The sequence below is a fragment of the Coccinella septempunctata genome, chromosome 5, assembly GCF_907165205.1.
Source record: "Coccinella septempunctata chromosome 5, icCocSept1.1, whole genome shotgun sequence".
NCBI classification, from domain to species: Eukaryota; Metazoa; Arthropoda; class Insecta; order Coleoptera; family Coccinellidae; genus Coccinella; species Coccinella septempunctata.
In genome coordinates, this window is record NC_058193.1 from 30135216 (window position 1) to 30157214 (window position 21999).

Consider the following 21999-nt stretch of genomic DNA (forward strand, 5'->3'; position numbering starts at 1 on the left):
ATTTTATTACTCAACATATTCTCTTCTTAATTGGATATATTTATTACAGCGAACCTGCAACGTCTCTAGACCTTCCAAAAAAATGGTTCTTCTTGCTCTGCAAACCAGGCCTCCACAGATTTTATTACCTCCTCGTTGAAAGAAAATTTAGGACCTTTTAAACTTTTTTTCAGTTGGGGAAAGAAATGAACCAAATATGGTGAATAAAGAAGGTTCTTCAAACCATAAATCACGAATTTTTGCATGACAATATGAGATTTGTGTGTAGGGGCGTTGTCCTGCAAGAACAAAAAACCTTTGGTTAGCTTTCCTCGTCTTTCCTCTTTAATTTTTTTCCTTAGAGTGCTCAGAAATTGTCGAATAGTAATCTCCGGTTATTGTTCTACCCTTATCCAAAAAATCAATCATGATTACTCCATGGCAAACCCAAAAAACGGAAGCAAGAACTTTTCCACCAGATTTTTGGGCATGAAACTTCTTAGGTCTTGGAGAACCAGAGTGTCGCCATTCAATCGATTATTGCTTTGTTTCTGGATCTTAGAAATGTTCCCAAGTCTCATCGATGGTAACAATTCGGTTTAAGGAATCTACATCGTTTTCAAATCGAGCACAGATCGAACGCGATGCTTCTACCTTTTTGGTCAACATTCAAACATTCGTAAAGTATCAACACCAGCTAAGTCACCACAATATTGAATGAATTAAAAAAAGGGATGAACTTGTGGACAGGGATCAATCCAACACTTATTGATGGACTCGTAAAAGAACACTTCTTTGCAGCTATTCTTCACGTACCTATTTCGATTCTGGTGTGAAAAGCTTCTACTTGGTCGTGTACACCCACAATTCGAGTTTGAACCAGGAGGTTCAAGAGTTCAGTATTGTAAGATCCTCTTAAACTATACCCCCAGCTCGTCAAAGCACCATATTATCAAGTTGAACATGATATATCACTCTTCAATGTTCTTCGCCAATAACCCAGTTTTTATGAGTCACCGTTTTCTATTGAGATACACTTCGGTCTACCATTCTTCTTGCCATGGATATCTCTATTAGGTAAAAGTTTGCTTCGAGTGAACTGAGATATCTGTTCAAGGCTAGGAAATGGGTTCAGGTAATCAGAATCTTCTTCTCTGTGAGGTTCAAATTAACCTAGGAATTCATTACTGTTTGCATGTTTGTAGTTCAACACCAAATCATTCTCTGCACTCTTTGGATTCAAGCAGCATTGACTATCGAACCATAAAGAAGGATTTCAATCATTTCAATATGACTTTACAGATATTCTCATGGTAGATGCACCGAGAAGCTGAGTCTTCGTATAGACGTACAGTGAGGCATTGGAACTGAACTGAACACACAAACACAAACTTTTAATGTGTTTTCAACCGAGCATAACTTTCAACACCGTCAAAAAGATGAAAAATTCAACTTTTGGACTGACTTCCCAGGTCCTGGAATCAGGAACGAATGGTTCTAATAAAAAATAGTATGTTTTGTTCCATAAATATTCACTAAAAGTGTACATCGCACAATGAATATTGCTATACTTTGCTACAAAAAGTAGTTCTAATTGAACATACGTTTTTCCTACTCCTATTTCGTTGTCATCTGGTTAAAATCCCACCGGAAGGATTGAAGCCTTTAAAAATCATTAAAAAAGAATATATACACGGTTTGTCCCTTAGTTAACCGTCCATAATCCCCCCATTCCAACCTCCATACGATACTGTCAAATTTATACCGACCCTCACACCATACGATTGAATATTTCCCGAAGAGCGCTCACACCTGTCACGAGAAAAACGTATAACCTAAACGCCCCCTTTGAGGCGCCCAACCCGCATAAATAAAGGCCCGGGCGGCAGTTCCCGATCATGTATTATAATACGGGAACATAAGGGATTATGGGAGGTCCAGTGTACCCCATTCGATTTCCATTAGGAAACCTTTTTTCGAGATTGAACTTTAGTTATGGCACCAGAATAACCGAGACGTGGAAGTTCTTTCGAATAGAGAGCCTAATGTCGACACTCCGCTTATTTTGCGTCTTTCTGCATGACAGGGTTCATTCATTATGAGAAGGAGTTGTTGCAGATGTTGTTCTGACAGGGGGATATTCTTGAGGGTCTGTTGCTTCATTCACGTTTTCCCAAGAAACTTCTCTATAAAAAATGTTCCAACCTGAAAATCTTTTAATTGATTATTATTTCTTATGGGTTTAGAATAATCTGACAGGAAGTGATTGATATGGTAGCTCATGAGTCCATGCTCAGAAGATCTTGGTAAAGAATAGGCAATGAGGTAGTGTCAGAGCCTGGTCCTCTTTGAACAATTACATCTCAACAGCTAATCTACCCACTACTGTGATGATCAAAAAAGTAAGCAGTGAGAAGAAATTCAATACAATACAATCTAGAGGGAAATACGGATATACGAAGATATATTGAAAAATTCTTAGCCTACTATAGGACCAAACAAAATTTCAATGTCAAAATATTTTATTACTCAACATATTCTCCTCTTAATCAGACACATTTATTACAGCGAACCTGCAACGTCTCTAGACCTTTAAAAAAAAATGTTTCTTCTTGCTCTGCAAGCCAGACCTCCACAGCTTTTATTACCTCCTCGTTGGAAGAAAATTTACGACCTTTTAAACTTTTTTCAGTTGAGGAAAGAGATGATAGTCGGATGAAGCCAAATCTGGTAAATAAGGGGGGTGTTCTAGTAATTCGAACCCTAAATCACGAATTTTTTGTATGGCAACATGAGATTTGTGTGCAGGGGCGTTGTCCTGCAAAAACAAAACACCTTTGGATAGCTTTCCGCGTCTTTTCTCTTTAATTTTTTGCCGTAGAGTGGTCAGTAATATCGAATAGTAATCTCCGGTTATTGTTCTATCCTTATCCAAAAAATCAATCATGATTACTCCATTGCAATCCCAAAAAGCTGAAGCAAGAACTTTTCCAGCAGATTTTCGGACACGAAACTTCTTAGGTCTTGGAGAACCAGAGTGTCGCCATTCCACCGATTGTTGCTTTGTTTCTGGATCGAAGAAATGTACCCAGGTCTCATTCATAGTAACAATTCGGTTTAAGAGGTCTACAAGTTTTCAAATCGAGCACAGATCGAACGCGATGCTTCTAACCCTGCACGCTTTTGGTCAACATTCAAACATTTAGGGATCCATTTTGTAGCAATTTTTCTCATGTCCAAATGGACGTGAACTATATGGTAAACGCGTTCGTATGAAATATTCAGTGCTTCAGATATCCGTTTTAACCCAATACGACGGTCTGATAAAATCATGCCATGAACTGCATCGATATTTTCGGGGACTGACAAAGAAACTGGCCTCCCGATCTGTCATCATCTTCAATGAAAAATTTACCTCTTTTGAAACTTGCAGTCCGATTTTTCACGGTCGCATACTAAGGTCATTGATCACCAAGGGTATTAAGCATATCTTCATAAATCTACTTACCTCTCAACCCTTTTAAATACAGGTACTTGATGATGGCTTGATACTCCAATTTCTATATTTTCACAATTCTGTTAGACATCTTCCTTCTTTTAATGCGTAACTCTAGTTTACTCTTTGGACCTCAAACTTCACACTGTCACTTCTAATGAGTTATTGTTCGTTGCTATGGTAACTCAATATTTTGTTATGCATGGAACTGGGCTAGGCTAACTAGATATCAATACATCCTCGTATATATACGGAATACACTACCCAGTTTTTCAAAGAAAATACCAGAAAAAACGGTCAAATATTCATTAGACGGCGTCCAACTTAGTTTCAAGAGTTAGTTTCTCTTTTTTTTTTAGTATTTTTATGGTACGTCATGGTCACAATGACTTAAAGACGTGGGTGTGGGTGATATCTTGTGTTCGAAAAAGATTAATGAAATAAATGAAAAACTATATTCCGAAATTCATTTCATCTCATAAAACCGTTTGTGAGATAGAACTAAAATAAAAAATTTTAATGGTTTTTCAACAGCCTGTATCTTTTAAACAGAGCCGACTCGGAAAAAATGGTAAAGGAAAAAAGTGTCTATCTACTGTCAAAATATTAGTACGAGTCGAAGACTCAACCTGTATAGACGAAACTTCGTCATAGTTCAATTTGGTCGCTTCATTTTCATTAGTCCAATTCCTGTGGAACAAAAACAAACTTCATCTTGTTTACCCAAGGACGACATCCTATAGATTTAATGAATATAATAGCGTATATCCTTTCCTAAATAAACCGCGTCTCCAAAATTTGATACGTTTTTCTACGGGAAATAAAGGAACGAATCAATTGAAAATATTTCATCATCGTGCCCCGAACCCAACGGAACAAATAACCTCATTCCTCAGTTGGATCCGGGTGAAATAAAAACCCGGAATCCCTTCCGCGTTTTCGCATGGCCCGTCTTCATCCAGAAGTACGAAAAAGCTCCTCGAAAGAATATGAAGAGGCCATTTCTTACGGGCAATAAAATATCCCTGATTATATTGCACCCCTTCCCGAACAAATGGTGCATTTACGAGATAATCCCTGCGACGGGTTCAATGACTCGTTTCGTAGGACTAGAGGTGTTCAATGGCCTCGGAAATTCATCGCAAATATATTCTTCTGGCGGAAAATTTCCCGAACGGGTTCGAAATCAATTCTATCCGGTTTTTCCGGTGGTAAATCAGGGGAAATGGGGGCGAAATGCGTTGAGAGGGCTGCGGGAGTTTCGTAAGGGAGATCGGGTTGGAATGCACTCAAATAAGTTATATAAGTACAGGCTATATCCTATCAATTACAAGATGGAGAGGAGTGAGATCTGTAATGATCTCTAGTGCTCTTTTAGGGCACTTTCTCATAGATCCAGTGATGCAGACATACACAAGACTCTATACCTTGACTCTCCATATTTACTAACTAAAACTAGGATAATTCGTTGTCATTCGGCAACGCAATTCGAATCTCACCTTCATACTCTTCACATTTCCAATAGAGCTAGAGAACATCCACATCTGATTCATATCACGAGCGTACGAGGATGTATTGATATCTAGTTAGCCTAGACCAGTTCCATGCATAAAAAAAATATTGCGTTACCATAGCAACGAACAATAACTCATTAGAAGTGTCAGTGTGAAGTTTGAGGTCAAAAAATTAAACCAATAAATTAAAAGAAAGAAGATGTCCACCGAAATTGTGAAAATCGAAAATTGGACTATCGAGCCATCATCAAGTACCTGTATTTAAAAGGGTTAAGAGGTAAGCAGATTTACAAAGATATGCTTAATACCCTTATTGATCAATGTCCTTCGTATGCGATCATGAAGAATCGGACTGCAAGCTTCAAAAGAGGTGAATTTTCCATTGAAGATGATGACCGATCGGGAGGGCTAGTTTCTGTGTCAGTCCCCGAAAATATCGATGCAGGTCATGACATGATTTTATCAGACTGTCGAATTGGGCTAAAACGGATATCTGAAGCAATGAATATTTCATAGGAACGCGTTCATCATATAGTTCACGTCAATTTGGACCTGAGAAAAATTGTTGCAAAATGGATCCCCAAATGTTTGAACGTTGACCAAAAGCGTGCAAGGGAAGAAGCATCGCGTTCGATCTGTGCTCGATTTGAAAACGATGTAGACTTCTTAAAACGAGTTTTTACAATGCTTGAGACTTGGGTAAGTACATTTCTACCATCCAGAAACAAAGCAACAATCGATGGAATGGCGACACTCTGGTTCTTCAAGATCTAAGAAGTTTCGTGTCCAAAAATCTGCTGGAAAAGTTCTTGCTTCAGTTTTTTGGGATTGCCATGGAGTAATCATGATTGATTTTTTGGATAAGTGTAGAACAATAACCGGGGATTACTATTCGACTATTCGTATTTAAGAGGATTAAGAGGTAAACAGATTTACGAAGATATGCTTAAACTCTTGGTGATCAATGTCCTTCTTATGTGACCGTGAAAAATTGGACTGAAGCTTCAATAGAGGTAAATTTTCCATTGAAGATGATGACCGATCGGGAATGCCAGTTTCTGTGTCAGTCCCCGAAAATATCGATGCAGTTCATGACTTGATTTCATCAGACCGTCAAATTAGGCTAAAACGCATATCTGAAGCACTGAATATTTCATACGAACGCGTTCATCATATATCGTCCATTTGGACATGAGAAAAATTGCTGCAAAATAGATCCCCAAATGTTTGAATGTTGACCAAAAGCGTGCAAGGGTAGAAGCGTTCGATCTGTGCTCGATTTGAAAACGATGTAGACTTCTTAAACCGAAGAATTGTTACTATGGATGAGACTTGGGTACATTTCTACGATCCAGAAACAAAGCAACAATCGATGGAATGGCGACAATCTGGTTCTCTAAGAAGTTTCGTGTCCAAAAATCTGCTGGAAAAGTTCTTGCTTCAGTTTTTTGGCATTGCCATGGAGTAATCAATATTGATTTTTTGGATAAGGGAAGAACGATAACCGGAGATTACTATTCGACATTACTGACCACTCTATGGGAAAAAATTAAAGAGAAAAGACGCGGAAAGCTATCCAAAGGTGTTTTGTTTTTGCAGGATAACACCCCTGCACACAAGTCTTTTGTTGCCATGCAAAAAATTCGTGATTTAGGGTTGAATTGCTAGAACACTCGCCTTATTCACCAGATTTGACTCCATCCGACCATCATCTCTTTCCTCAACTGAAAAAAGGTTTAAAAAATCGTAAATTTTCTTCCAACGAGGAGGTAATAAAAGCTGTGGAGGTCTGGTTTGCAGAGCAAGAAGAAATATTTCGTTTTAAAGGTCTAGAGACGTTGCAGGTTCGCTGTAATGAATATATCCAATCAAGAGGAGTATATGTTGAGTAATAAAATATTTCAACATTAAAATGTTGTTTGGTTCTATAGTAGGCTAAGAATTTTTCAATATATCCCCGTAGATCCAACCTTAGGCAGAAAAAATCTGATGAAATTTTTCATCGAGTTTGAGTGCGACACTAACATTCCTCGATAATTAAAACGAAACCTTGCCGAGCCAATGAACCATAACGCCAAATTCGGAATTCTTCAGAATCCATATTCCCGAAACAATTCAAAGCGGAGATTAATGTCAATATTGAATAATCCAAAGAACGTTCGAACGGCAGTCCCTTTCGCCTGAGGATTAATCAGATTCGTCATCCAACGTCCAACAGCCTATGCTGAATCGAAGCAAAGTTCAGGGGTCCGTGATTATTCCGGTAATCTTCCGGGACTGATTTTTGTGTTGGGAACGGACGCTGTAGCAGAGTTAATTGGGCGAAACTTGGAGAATTCATTGAAATGGGTCTACTGTTTAGATTCTTGCTATGGACAGTGATTCTGAAGTAGGAATCGATATCCATTATCGTGGAATTATATGTTGGAAGCACCTTCCAATATAAAACCAACGGAATCGAGTATAAAACAAAGAACTCAAAAAATAAATTACAAGTTTTTACTGCTACAAATGTTTTTTCAGAATTTGGAGCAGACACGAAGATTTCATTTTCATTAGATCAATCAAGTTTCAATGAACAAGATGGATAACAGACTTGTTAAATTATTCAACAAAGAGACCAGATAATGCAGTAGCACTGTCATTAGGAAAATAAGGTTATTAAATGATCTCGATCATGTCATGGTGAAAACGAGCACATGCTCGTTTTCACCAACAATCCCTAACACCAAAGCCAATTTATGAATACTTAGGGTGGGTTCCTACAGCATTACGAAGACCTAAGTGAATAGATTGTTCTATTTCTATGTCTTGATTCTTAGGAACTCTGCATGAATCTACCAGTAGCTAAGACTTCCTTTGTATCAACCAGCATTTAAGAGATACTTAAAAGTTAAGGGACTCCCTAAATTATAAGGGGCTATAGAGAATCTACTCCTTAACTGAAGAACAACTGTTTTTGGCATATCTTCAGTACTTAGAAAGAATATTGGGTAAAAATGAGTATTGGTAGTGAAAATAGATATCGATAGTGAATTTTTGTTGGGAGTATCCAGCAGACGGCGTTTTCGAAAATGCTGTTAACTGATCAGTTGCTTGGGATGAATAAAGGAAAATTCCTTAGGTAGGCCACAGGACTAAAAGCTTCTTACTTCTCAGCCTCTCACTAGATACCTATCTTATTTTGTGAAGTGTAACTTTTGATGATGAAAATGAATTTCAGTTAAGTTACATAAGGAATACTTAGTTAAGGGGTTCTCTAGATGTTACTGGTGAAAACACCTAAAAGTCAAGCTATTGGATTTTGTTCTTATGAAGATAATTTTGAAAGAGTCAAAGATACATCTTCTTTATCGGCAAGTTGTGCTTTTGGTCGAATCCTCTGATCTAATCAGTAAATTTCTTCAGGACAAAAGATGCTTAGATGAGATTTTTCACGCAGCAATATATTCAAAAGGGAGTTTAATCTTCACCTCCTCAGATAAACAGCTTCTATTAAATTAAAAAAAGTTGTAGAATGAATTCCAACAATAGCAAAACATTTCTTCCTCCTCATTATAAGGAATTTTCTTCGAATTTTTGAATTCACAAATCATCAATCTTAATTTAAGATCGCACAAAGATTGAAATAGGCCCTTATTGTGGCATCTCCATCGCAGTAATGCAGTTAGTGTGATGGAAATTAATCTTTTTGGGATTCCTCCGTCCTTTATATTAGAGGCTTTTTCCTGTTCGTGATAAAAATCCGTTTCTGATCAGCACCCTCGAAAAACAGCTTAGCGCTGCAAATTCGTAAAAACCTCTCTTCGCGATCTGGGAAATCTAATGCCGTACTTCATTTCTCCTAATTTATTCCCATCGCATTCTCGAATTTAGATAATGGGAGTGGGAGTTTTCCTCCTAGGGGTGACCAAAATCGAAATCTATCGAAAACTGATGAAGCACATTTTATAAAATTATAAATGATCCATATAATCATCGTAGTGAATAACTGTTTTATTTATTCCTTCAGTTCAGTAAATGATCCACATCCATTTGATAAACTATCAATTTTTTCTATAAATTCTTGTTTGAAAAAGTGAAAATACGTATCATATCTAGAAAGAATGCTATGTTATTCGCTATGAGTCAATATCAGACATCGAAATCGGTCACATTGGCCAATTTCGCCATATAAAATAGCGACAGCCATATCGTTATCGTTTTAACGAAAATCCCCGCTTTGCACCTATCTGCCATATTTCATTCAGTTCATACCGGGTAATGCTGCTTTGATATTCAAATTCGGTCCGGAAAAAAACGGCGTTGATTGCGACGCAAAAAGCAGTCGCAGACCTATATTGCTGATTTAATTTCCCGAGTTCATCAGCTCCATTGGCGGTTTTTCAGCGAAAAGGGGTGGTTTGTAATAGCTTTCGAAAACAGATTGGGACGCAGTGTTTTCGGAAATTCAGTTGGTAAATACGAAGTTATGAGAGTGTGCTTTTTCGACGGCAATTTTATGACAATTATGTTTGCCTTGCCTCTTTTTTTTACATTACCCACGTTTGAGAGTGGCCAGAATTTCAGTTTGTGGAATGGTTGTCAGCGTATTCGGTAGAGGAAAACGCCAGTGTACAAAATATTATTTGGAAATTTGATAAATTATTGAATTAGTGGGATGAGACACAAGCATACCGATACTACACTTGAAGTTTCGCAAGTGTACATAAAAAGACAGCTTCTCACAAAGATTGCGACCCCTATACAGCCCCCCTTACATCTAATTGAGATGGTTTTACCTACATATCTCATGGAAGCTTCTAGAAAGAGCAAAAAAACTGGCTTAAAATTAATACATCAAACAATCTGCATTCATATCATAAAAACAACGAAGTATAATCAACAGGTTAATTAGGTAATATAAAGGGTGTTTCAAATTGCGCGGTTTTTTTAAGAATAAATAAAATATAGATGACGCACCGAATTTGTCTGGGTATTTTGACATTTAAAAAGTATGATGTATGACATTTATAAAAATGGCTTCGTACACGATACAACAACGCGTTCAGATTGTTAAATTATTTCATGAAAATCAGCGTTCTGTGAAAAGTGTTTTTAGAAAATTACGTGAATTTTATGGTTTACATAATCGTCCATCTGAAAGCATTGTTGGTCGAATTATTAACAAATTTCAAGAGACCTGTTCAGTGATAATCGAATTTTTGTGGCCTGAATTAATAAATATTGATAAAGCGGACATTTGGTTTCAACAGGAAGGCGCTACACCTCACTTTGCAAATGACACAATTGATTTATTGAAACAATAATACCCGGGACGAATAATCTCCAGAAACGCTGATGTCAATTGGCCACCAAGATCATGTGATTTGACATCGTTGGACTATTTTCTTTGGGGGTTATGTGAGAAGCTAGGTCTATAAGAATAATCCACAATCGCCTCCTGAACTAAAGAATGAAATTATTTGTGTCATCAGTGAGTTAGACTCTTAATTATGTCAAAATTTCATTGAAAATTGAAACAAAAGAGTAGACGTCTGTAGAGCTGCAAGAGGAGGCCATTTGGCAGATATTATTTTTCGTACATAAATGTCATAAATGATACTTCAATTACCAATAAAAAGTTTTTGAAAACGATTGCAAATTATGTGTTTTATTTATTAAAAAAAAACGCGTAATTTGAAACACCCTTTAGATAAATAAGCTGATTTATTTCAATTTGAAACTGGAGTTTTCTCTTGCTAATCCGCATTTAAGGATAAAATTCCTTGAATCTATAGACCCTAGCAAAATTATCTTATTCCATTGTCCTCTCTAAACGCCCGTCTTGCTAAATCTGTGGTATCCGAAGCCTGAGGGTGGGGTTCTGATACAATCATGCTCTCCTATATGCTCTGTGTGGATTGAGGGGATTGTCTGGTCCTAATCCATCGGGCGATGTTACACAAGGAATTTTCGACTTCGTTGAATGAATAAATAAAAGGAAAGGAAGCTGTTTTGGTGGCGTCAGAGGTCAGGGACTCCGTCTGGGTATAAGGTCCGAATTTTTTACTGAATCTTCGATCAAGTTCTGTGAGAAATGGTCTACAAAATCGTACGAACGTTATGTTTTGTCAAGAATGTGATTCGTTCATGGGGTAAAGGGTGCTTGTACCATTTCAAATTTGATCAATGAAATATTAACATTCAAGTTGTTCATTACACCTTATCGATTTTATGCCGTTTTACGCAAAAATTATAGAGTGTGTCTATATAATCTTTGGTTTTACGTTTATCCAAAGGTCAACCCTTGAGTGTTTGTATCCTTAATCTTGAAAGTAGTTTTTTTCATGGCCATTTGTATGATCTAATTTTTGGTAGAAGTACTCTACAGGGTCCAAGGTATCTCCTCTTATATTAATCTGACATGCTCGAGTATATCCCGAATTTCCCTCTTGGGTTCCCCAACTGTCCGTTTATATTTGTACCTGACAACAAAACTGAAAATATAACTCATCACAGAGCGAAATGCAATTATTCAAAGAACCCAAGGTTGTGCAACGAATAAACCAAATTCCTTACAGTTACTTTTTCGCATCGAACATGTATTTATTTCAATGTAATATAATTAAAATATTTTTCACCTTTGTTTATTAGTTATAAGCCAGATCAGCAAGTATTCCAATAACTATCAATAGAAATCACTGAGCTTATACGAAACAGCATTCACCATCAAAATCTGGACTATCAAACAATGGAAGGCGAATGCTGAATGGCCAGCTATGACGAGTAGGGTTCAATCCCTTGCAGAATACACCCAAAAAGCTTTACAGTTCCCCGAAATCGAATTCTCTCGAAGCATCCAGAATAATCATAATTGAAGGTCCTTCTACCGAACCGATTACGTTAATCTAAATAAATTATCTATTTGTCCATCTCGTCCGTCCCCATCTTTGGACCGGACAACCAGAATCTACGCGTTCGCAAATTCAATTATTTCGACATAACCCTGTTTCCGGAACTTTGGGAAAGTTTAACAGTACCGATAATCCTGCTTCTGTCCCATAAATTCGACGCTGAGCGTCCAGTTACAAAAGAAATGTCTTTTGTTTTGTTCCTCGACCTAAGTGACCACTGATCAGTCAGGAGTTAGGAAGTGGTCCTGAGAATCGATCGATGATTCACAAATGATTGAGTAATAGCTCCAATAAAGTTTTTTCAGGGCATAATTGCAAGGAATGAACAACTTGATCTATTCCAACATGATTTAAGCAAAATTCTACTATTTTAATAGCCCTTTGAAACTTGTCAATTGGCTCTGCAACATTCGATACCTGCAGACTGAAACGAATAAAAGAAAAATGGAAAATTCACTGTGAACAAGAAGAAATTTCTATATTCCTCCAAACTCCGAATCTAAATTTGCACTTTGACAAGCTGAATTGGATCTATTTATCAGATAGCCCCCAGTCCGCCTTAAAAACTGATAACTCTACAGGATTCAACCTCCTGCAATATAATACTGCCGTGAGGAAGTACTAAAGGGCAGTAGTGGCAATGATAATGATTTCGAAGTGTCCAGCATTATCTGTAGATCCTCTGGGCTGCTAGTGATAAGTGCACAGTCGTCTGCATATTGGTTTTTTGCTCTGAGGCCTTAGATTCAATATCGACAAAACCAAAATCCTGGTTAGTCCGCCAGAAAGCCTTCAAACACATATCAGCCTGGAGAATGAAACTCTGGAACATGTCGAGCAGTTCAAATATTTGGGAAGCTTAATAAATACTAGGGCTAACCTAGACACGGAAATACACAACACGCCATTACGGGCATTCTGGAAGCTAAAGGTCAGAGTATTTCAAAATCGCGACCTCAATCTGCAGACCAAGACAGCTGTTTACAAATCAGTCGTCCTCCCAACGCTTCTTTACGGAAGCGAAAGCTGGACGCCCTACAGGCGACATATGAAACAGCAACAAACGCAACAACGTCATCTAAAATAGATGCACATCAGATGGTTCCACAAAGTTGCGAATGCAGAAGTCTTGCAACGCGCGGGTTGTACAACAATTGAGACTCAAGTAACGAGGGTCCGACTCAGATGGAGCGACCACATTCTGAGGATGCAAGACACAAGACTCCCCAAAATAGCTCTGTATGGCGAATTGACAGAGGGAGCCCGGAAACCAGGAGGCCAGTATAAGCGGTTTAAGGATACACTACATCATACACTACATCCCTGAAATCAGTTAATGCCAATCATAAGTGTTAACAACTAGCGTTAGACAGGTAACAGTGGAGGTCTTTGGTGCGCAGTTATAATGGAGACTCGAGAAGGATACAGCGGCGGCCAGATCTGGTTGGTGACTATCTATGGTCAGAGTGTGGAAGGATCTGTAGTTCACGGTTGGGTCTCTTCAGTCACAGGAGGGCACACAGTCGCAATTAGCCCTAAGAAAAGTCTGTTCTTTTTTTATGTCTTTTTGTAGATTTATTCTCGGTAACGGGATACGACAATGAATGAATGTATGATTTTTGAGTTAGTGCCTTCATCTTCACACGGCAGAACAAAATGAAAACCATTGTTGCACCCTTCGGAAAAGTCTGAGTAAACAGAATCTTCAAATTCAAAATATGACTTTCATAACGTGCGTTCAAAAAAATTCGTCGTCAAGTAGGCTATGGAATTTTGAACGTATGTAAACGTAATTCTTAGCTTGTGCTATACTATTTTCCAGGTGAACTGTCAATTTAGCATTTTGGATTGTTGTTGAACTAAAATTATCAGCAAATTATAAAGATGGTTTTTACGGACGTATGAAAAGCTTTTACTACTGAATCCTACTTAAAAATTGGGGAGAAAGTAGAAGGAGAATGGAAATATTTTGTTCGGCCACTTCATAGAAGTATCCCAATGTTGCTGTAGATTATTATCAATTTTCCATAGTACTGTTTTGCGATGTGTTGACGAAACAGGTATGTTCGAACAAAAAAGAAAGTGATCGACCAAAGAAGAAAACTCCAGAGTTCCGCAATAATGAAAATATGATGACAGAAGCTCCACAAACCTCTGTTCGGGTTTTATCTCAACTGGCTGGAGTATCTGTTGGCATATGCCACACGATTTTGAAAAAAAGACATCCATTTGTTTCCATTTTAGATTGACATGTTATCAGAAAACTGAAAAGGTTGTGATTACCTATTCTTGTAGCATCCAAAAAAAATTGAAGTTCCGTATGCATCAGTCGAAGGCAAAATGTGGGATCTATTTTCTTCTTTTATGGAACTTTAACAGCAGAATGTTATGAAGGAGAAAGCATCATGCTGAATTGAATTTTGATAAATTGTCCAAGAGCCATTTTCATGTAATTCAGTTCTTTAGTTTAGTCATGGATTTTCAGTAATGGCCAAATGAATTCAATATTTATAGAGAATTAATAAACATATTGAGATTCTTACTGTGATTTATTCATATGACTGAAGTAGCTAGAACCTTTTTACATAAAAAACATAATACCACTATCAATTCAAAATCCATGTCTCTTACATATGAAAATAGTGGACGCTTAAAATTTTACGAGGAATTTTTTTAACCGCCTCAGATTGCTTGGATTCTTCTCATCTTACTCAATGAAAAAAATGCTTTTCGCACATTGGGTGAAATTTACAAGAAACCTTTTCTAAAAAGTGCCTTTCCACTTTCCGTACAAAATTACGATGTGTAGGTTAAGGTCAACATTGTTTACATTTTGGGAAGATGAAGTAATTCAAGGAAGGACATACGTTCAGCCACCGAACATCAACCTTCAAAATTTCATAGCCTACTTGACGACGAATTTTTTTGAACGCACGTTATATAATCAAACTGTTGACAGTACATCTACTTTTTGTGCCTCAACTGTGAAATACTTCAGAAAAGTCCAACAACTTGGACAATTCAGATCGGCAGCATATTCCTCGATAATGTAGCGGAACCAAGCCGTCAGAATGCTATGTATCAACCCTCTGAAGCTCCCTGCCTTTCTTCAGTTATCAGACGCATAATTTCTGAGTTTTTATATTATGTTTTGGATTGATAAAAAACGAATCAAGTGAATAAACGGAATATCATATCCCCCATTCGACTGTGAAATTGGAAGAACGAGAACATAGGGAAAGGTCGAATTATCTCCGTCCAAATCCGGGGGTTTTGCAGTCAAGCCCTCAAAAGCAGCGTCAACAAAACAGTACGCATTACGCCGTCAGTCCGTATCGAATCCGACCTAACTCTTCGGTACGAAAACAGGGCTAAACAGCCGTTTCGGCGGATGAAACTGAAATAACAAATCGTCAAGTTGGCCATATCCAGGCAACAGTTTAATGAATTAAATCGAATGGCCGAAAAAAAGGTCAGATTAAAAGTTTCCCGGTTGCGGCGCGGCCCATTTCTGCGACTGCACGTTTTCACATCACGCAGAGGCGGTTTATTTATGATACGGCTTCGCATGCCGCGAAGTGATCCCAAAAGTCCTCTTGTTACGCCGTAATTCTCTTGGAGCATACGCTGATTTATAATCTGGACGCCACACGGAATTGCTGATGTTGCTTACTTTTGGGCCCAGCCCGTAGTTATCTTTTGTTCGCGGATAGCCATGAAATATGCATCCTGTAATTGTAGTTCACTACCCCTATACCATCTGGTAACTTTTTAATGAAAGATAAACGCTTTACATCACATGGAGTACTTGATGAGTGGCAATAATTGTATCGCTGTTGAAATCCCACTTTTTCACCCAGTTTTATCAAGCCAGTGTATATCGATGTTCGGAGCAATTAAAATGTGACCATTTCGAACTAGGAGGAAGAAATTAACAGGAACTGTATGTTGTGTTTGCAACTGATTTGGGAACCTGGACACTCTGGCCTCAGAGGCAACGGAGTATCGGATGCTCTAGCCAGAGAAGGCGCAACATCAGCGCTTATTTGCCAAGTATAGGAATAGCCAATTCTTTAATCAGGGAACGGAACAACAGCTGGATAAGGCATTAGGTACTGGCGCAACCGTCCTGGACTGCGTCACTCGCACATGGCTATTTCAGTGCCTCGCAGCCCATACACCAGTCGTTGGCTAGGATTTTCTAGAACCAATCTGAGATCTGTCCAGGACATTGTACACTCAGAGCCCATCTTAAAAACTTAGCATCGTCAATGACCCACTCTGCAGACTCTGCTTAGAGGAGGACGAAACGATTGAGCACATCCTCTGTGACTGCCCGGCGGTAGACAGGGTCAGACTTGGAGTATCTGGTTCTCCGAAGATGGTCCTAGAGGAACTCAAGAATCACTCCCCCTCCGACATCATGTCTTTTTTGAATAGGATGGGACTGGAGGGAGAGATCCAGCTCTACGAGCTTGCCTGTGTGCTACAATAGACCGCTTGGTCGCAGTGGCAGGTTTGGTTTATCCGTCCAGCACACCCAGCAATCAGTAAATCAGTAATGTTGTGTTGCAGGGGAGACTGGGGCTGATCGTGATAAGGGTAAGATGTAACCAAAGAGGATTTTACAGCGCCAATGGTGGCTAAAGGAGAAACGCAAGTATGTAGATAGAGGCAGGGGAAGGCAACGTAAACAACAAGAAAACATCTTTATGTTTATGTTCACATATGTTGTCCATCTACTCCATTTCTGTTAACGTTTACCCCAATATTTGAATGCTTATTATCGTATTTGTGTTTGGTGTAATAGTGTTTCGTCCTTTTTTGAGACTTGAAAAAGATTCTTTGGATTGGGGTAAATATAAACAAAAAGTTCTCCATCTACGCGCTAGTACCACGATAGAGGTGTTCATACCTCTCTCCCAAGAAAACAGATGTGTGTGCATGTCGGGATATTTCAATGATTACTTTTTTTATGTAACGAATCTACGTTTATACATTATGAGTCCTTGTACATATATTGCCCTTGTCCTTGTACATACAGAGTTTCCCAAAACTAGTGAATCAAACGTCACACCACGATAGAGTAGACCAAATATTATTTATCGAATGACACCCACATTAGTTCAACGAAAATGTACCGTTTCAAAAATAATCAGAACTTTATTAAAATACCTAAAATTGCCGATTTTTTAACTATTTTTCTTAATCACAGGCCAGTTTGTGAAAAAAGGTATCGATTTTAACTTATATTGAAATAAGATTATTGTTTCATCTCCCCTAATTGAAAGTTTTTTAAGTAGTTCATCGATAACCTAATAAGTAAAATAAATTAAAACAATTGTTTCTCTACATGATTTTTATTACTCAGAATGAACCCCTTCTATAGGTGTGATAATATGGGAGAAAAACGCTACTTTTAATCACAAATTGGCATTGTGATTGAAAAAATAGTTCGAAAATCGGCAACTTTAGGTTAGATTTTTTCAGAAACGGTACATTTTCGCTCGACTAATGTTGGTGTCATTCGATAGAATTTGATCCACTCTATCGTGGTGTGTCGTTTGATTCACTAGTTTTGGGACACCCTGTATATTGTGATTCCTGAGGTCGAAAACTTCCATCCATAACTTTCCACCCAGAATTTTGAGCTTTGGGATGGAATAACGAAAAAACGTTCAGACAGGTAAAATTTTGTTGAAAGGGGGACTTATAAGGGTGTTCAAATGAGTTTGATATCACTACCCCTCTAGCCGCAACTCCTAACAGCTCTCATTTTTGAATAGGGAAAAGGGGTCGAGCAGCACCTTGTTGGAAAGGAAATTCAATTTCCTACATGAGTGTATTTCTTTCATCGCTTTATTATTATACAGAGTGACTCAGTATTCCATAAATAACTTTCACACGCCGAATTTGGATCTTTGAGATGGAAAAACGCTCGGACGGGTCAAAAAATGACCAGCAATTATTTCAATTTAAACGAAAGCATACGATTTACGACCTATTATCTCTATTCAAAAATAATTGCTCATGGTGGTAGCGGCTAGAGGGGTAGTGATATCAAATTCATTTGAAGAACCTTATTTGTCCTCCTTTTAACAAAATTTGACCTGTCTGAGCGTTTTTTCGTTATTCCACCCCGAATTTTGAGCTTTGGGATGGAATAACGAAAAAACGCTTCGTTATTCCATCCCAAAGCTCAAAATTCGGGGTGGAAAGTTATTGATGGGCCACCCTGTATAAATGGCGTTGTTGATCCGTCGCTGACAAGCGTCCCTTTCGTTTCGGGATTCGGGAGTGACGGGAAATCCAAACTTTAAAGTAATTTCGTTGAATTTTGTTCGGCTTTTCCATATCAACTCCAGAAAAATAAATTTTCTGAGCAGAATTCCTTCCATTGGAAATATTGCAGGTGGACTGTTTTACGGGCTTCAATCTGTATAACGGTCGGGGACAATTTCAACCCTAGTTGAGCCGCAAATCGATCTCCCACGCCTCTGTATTCCCAGTATTCCAATTGACTCCGATTATCCAGCTATCCATCTCGAGCACCCAAGTCCACATGGACATCTTGAGGAAGATAAATCGCCATTTGTCGTCCTTCGAAGCCTGTTGTCCTCCCGTTTCGCAAGGGCGACAGGAATTGATGTGTGCAATAATAAGTTTTTTCGTTTTAGCCACCAATCATCCGGCATGATGTTTCCATTATTGTAAACCAGAGGGCCCTTTGTGGGACGGCATTCGAAACGGTCAAAACACTCATCATCCATATCTCTGACAGTTCTCAATCAAATATAAAGGATTGATTCAGGGGGGAGAATGAGGAATTGCAGGATATAGAATTGGGTATGAAAACAAATTGTCTTGTAATACGGGCCCTGGAAGCAATCGGTTTTTCAATATTGGCAGTACAAATTACACTGCTCCACAGGAGTAAGGGATATCGTATTCAATCGTTTTTAAAAGTATGTAATTTTCAAGAAAATTGCCGTAAAATCATTTAAAACTCAATAACATCTTGAATCGATCCAATAAAAATCAGTATGAGACATTTCGGCAATCTGGTCGCCTTTTTTCTGAAGTTTGGTTCTTTGCATATGCCTCATGAAAGGCTTCGATTTGTTACGAGTTTTTTGAAAATGCCAAGACATAAATTAATAAACGCTGAGGCTAATAGGGCTATCGGAATGCTACAGGGTGGCCTAACTCAGGTTGTTGTAGCGGAAAGGCTAAAAGTCAGCCAAAGTGTAATATCTCGACTTTGGAATAGGTTCAGGGAGACAGGTTCCATGTTGGAAAGACCAAGGGTTGGTCGGCGACGAAAAACAACACCTGATCAGGATCGTTTCATCACCGTTTCGGCGAGAAGAAACCCTACATCTACGTGTAGAATGCTACGAAATACTTTCAAAATGCAGATGGGGTCCAAGTGTCCATCGAAACCATCAGACGACGTTTGAGAGAGGTAAATCTAGGTTCTAGAATTCCATTAAGAGGAGTTCCATTCACACGTGACCATGAGCGTCAAAGAATGGGCAAGGCAACATATCAATTGGAACGATCAATGGCGAAGTGTCCTTTTCACTGATGAATCCAGATATGGACGATTTTCAGATTGTCGAAGAAAAAGGGTATGGACAATCCCACGCATACCCCGTAATCGTCGCTATGTCCAAGAAGTCCATCCATTCCGAGGGGGTAGTGTTATGGTATGGGCCGGGATATGTTTCAACGGGCGCACAGATCTACACATTTGTCCTGGGAATATGACACTATAGGGAACATGTCATTGACAATGTTGTGCCAAATTTTCAAGCTGCTATTGGTGAAACTTTTTAATTTCTAGACGATAACGCTATACCGCACCGTGCAGCCATAGTTGAGAATGCGCGCAAGGAGCTTGGTGTTCCACATTTACCAATACCTCCGCACTCACCAGATTCGAATTGCATAGAACATGAATGGGATATGTTCCAAAGAAGATTAGATAATCATCAACCTACCCCAGAATCCTTAAATGATCTGAGAGAGCTTCTGCCCCGTTTATGGAACCAAATTCCTCAAGAAATGTTCAACAACCTCGTGTGTAGTATGCAAAGAAGATGTCAAGCTGTTATTGATGCCCGTGGTGTCATACATTGTATTAATAATCTTAAAATGCTTGAATTCTCTGGGAATAAAATTTCGTTATTTTACTCGATTTTTCTTAACCACCCTGTATGCGCTGCAGACCCACAGGCTAAAATTGATTTGCAACTTGAAATCATATTAATATGAATTTTCATCACAAAAATCTTATTTTAACTATATTTTTTTGCAATTTGAGTCAATATCCCTGTTCGGTTCGTTTTTTTATGGTCACAACCGCATTTATTTCAGAAAAAGGTAATGCACGGATCATTCAGAATATTCTCCAGCTTTATCTACCACCCATAGGTAATTTTCGAATATTCTGCAGACAGATATCACCCACTGATAAAAAAAATCAACCTTTGCTACCACCTTAATCGAAATTACCATCATTCAGAGTGCCAACGGTAAGACCTATTCCATAAAGAAAGAGTAGATGCTGATAATGGTTTCTAGCTTATTTGATCTCATCAGAGCAACACAACTCCCACTTCGATGGAAAACGCCTCGGTGAATACCCATCAGAAGGCCAGTAAATGCTTTGTTCTGAGAAAATCAGAAAATACAAGAAAAAAAGATTACGTTCACGGAGTTTTAGGTTCAACTTAATAGAACATCATATGAAACATTATGATAGCCTCTAAAACAAGTGGCAACACTGATTACCATCAAAACAATGAATGTCTGAAACACAAACTAAGTATTAGCTTCCACCGGGCTAAGTTTCATATCGAATTAGATATGGCTGGATGTTTCCAAACTTCGGTCTAACAATGGGGGAATGTATCTGGAAAGGTAAATACTGGAAGCATAACGAAACGTTTGGGGATGTACGAAAAGTTTAAACATCGAAAACTGGCAATCATCTTGACGCGCATATGGAAACTTCTCACTTCTTCTCTTCTGTTCGTTTAAAAACGTTCTTCAAGTAGGCTATGGTGTTTTTTGTGTTATGAAAAATGCTCATCTTGAATAAAACGATTTCTTGTGCTCCTATATTTCGAGATTAGGAACCAGGAACTATATGTTTTCATAAAAAAATTCTTCATTTCAAGCCTGGAATGTTTCCATAAAAATGGGACCATCCACTTGGCATCCAACAGACAAAAAATTTCAAGCTATGCCATTTGGAAAAATTGTAGTTGATTTTATCGATTATCGAATATATCCTCAGGAACCATGTAGCTTTCGAATGGTAAAAGAATCTCCAAGATCAGGTCAATAGTTTCATTGATTACTTTCTACAGACTCGCACCCTTTACATCTTCATAATATTAATTTAGTGAAGGAAATGAATATTTTGCAATATATCTTTGGTTTCGCTCATGTTTCGACTAGAATAACAAGAAAAACTATGCCGGAAAGATGGGGTATTCACGAACGATTAGGACATAAGCAGGAAAATTCTCGAAATAAATATAAGCCAATCCCATTTTTACTATGTTGCGAACATTTTCCTGGCAAAATTTATGAACAAACTGGTTTAGCTATTCTCTCACAATCTGCTTTTGAATGAAAAATTTTTTGCCGTTCTCTACAACCTCCATACATTCCTGGAACACAGGCTTTGCCGTTCCAATAGTAAATGTGCATCCTCGCTCTACATAGACCAGGTAGACTTGGTGGACTACAATCTGTAAAATCAACTAGGCTTAACTCTCAATGACCACCATATCCAAATTCATTGAAACGGGTTAGAATTAAGTTTTTTAGACATGCAATTCAAGACAAGTTTTCGTATCTTTTTTATATTATTTAATCATTGTTTCATACCTTTTTTACTGAATCCAATGGAGTAACTCACTGATATTAACAGTGTAACAAGAAGTAAAAACCAATTCATGTTTGTGAGATTATAGTTGAAAATGTTTTGTTCTCTTGAAATATCTGCTTAATAACACACAACCTTAGCTTGATGGTATCATTTGAGTCTTTCAAGCGTGCTTTATCGCTTATTGATAATGTAATATCTGAAGTATATACA

The 21999-nt window shown here is 38.1% G+C and overlaps 1 protein-coding gene across 1 annotated transcript; it reads right to left on the reverse strand.

Annotated features, from left to right (window-relative positions):
• Nucleotides 1–21428: 21428 nt before the first annotated feature.
• On the reverse strand, nt 21429–21963 carry LOC123313756 (kappaPI-actitoxin-Avd3b). Its single transcript, XM_044898754.1, has 2 exons — nt 21789–21963; nt 21429–21649 (listed from the first exon to the last, which is right to left on the reverse strand). The coding sequence occupies exons 1-2, from the start codon at nt 21856–21858 to the stop codon at nt 21483–21485; spliced, it is 237 nt and encodes a 78-aa protein (XP_044754689.1). The 5' UTR covers nt 21859–21963; the 3' UTR covers nt 21429–21482.
• Nucleotides 21964–21999: the final 36 nt, after the last annotated feature.

Bases quoted from the DNA above. Each gene is read 5' to 3' on its own strand.
- LOC123313756 (XM_044898754.1), bottom strand. From the start codon at position 21,858: ATGAATTGGTTTTTACTTCTTGTTACACTGTTAATATCAGTGAGTTAC. The intron at 21,650-21,788 runs GTATGAAACAAT...TTGATTTTACAG, and splicing joins CATTGGATTCAGTAAAAAAG to ATTGTAGTCCACCAAGTCTA.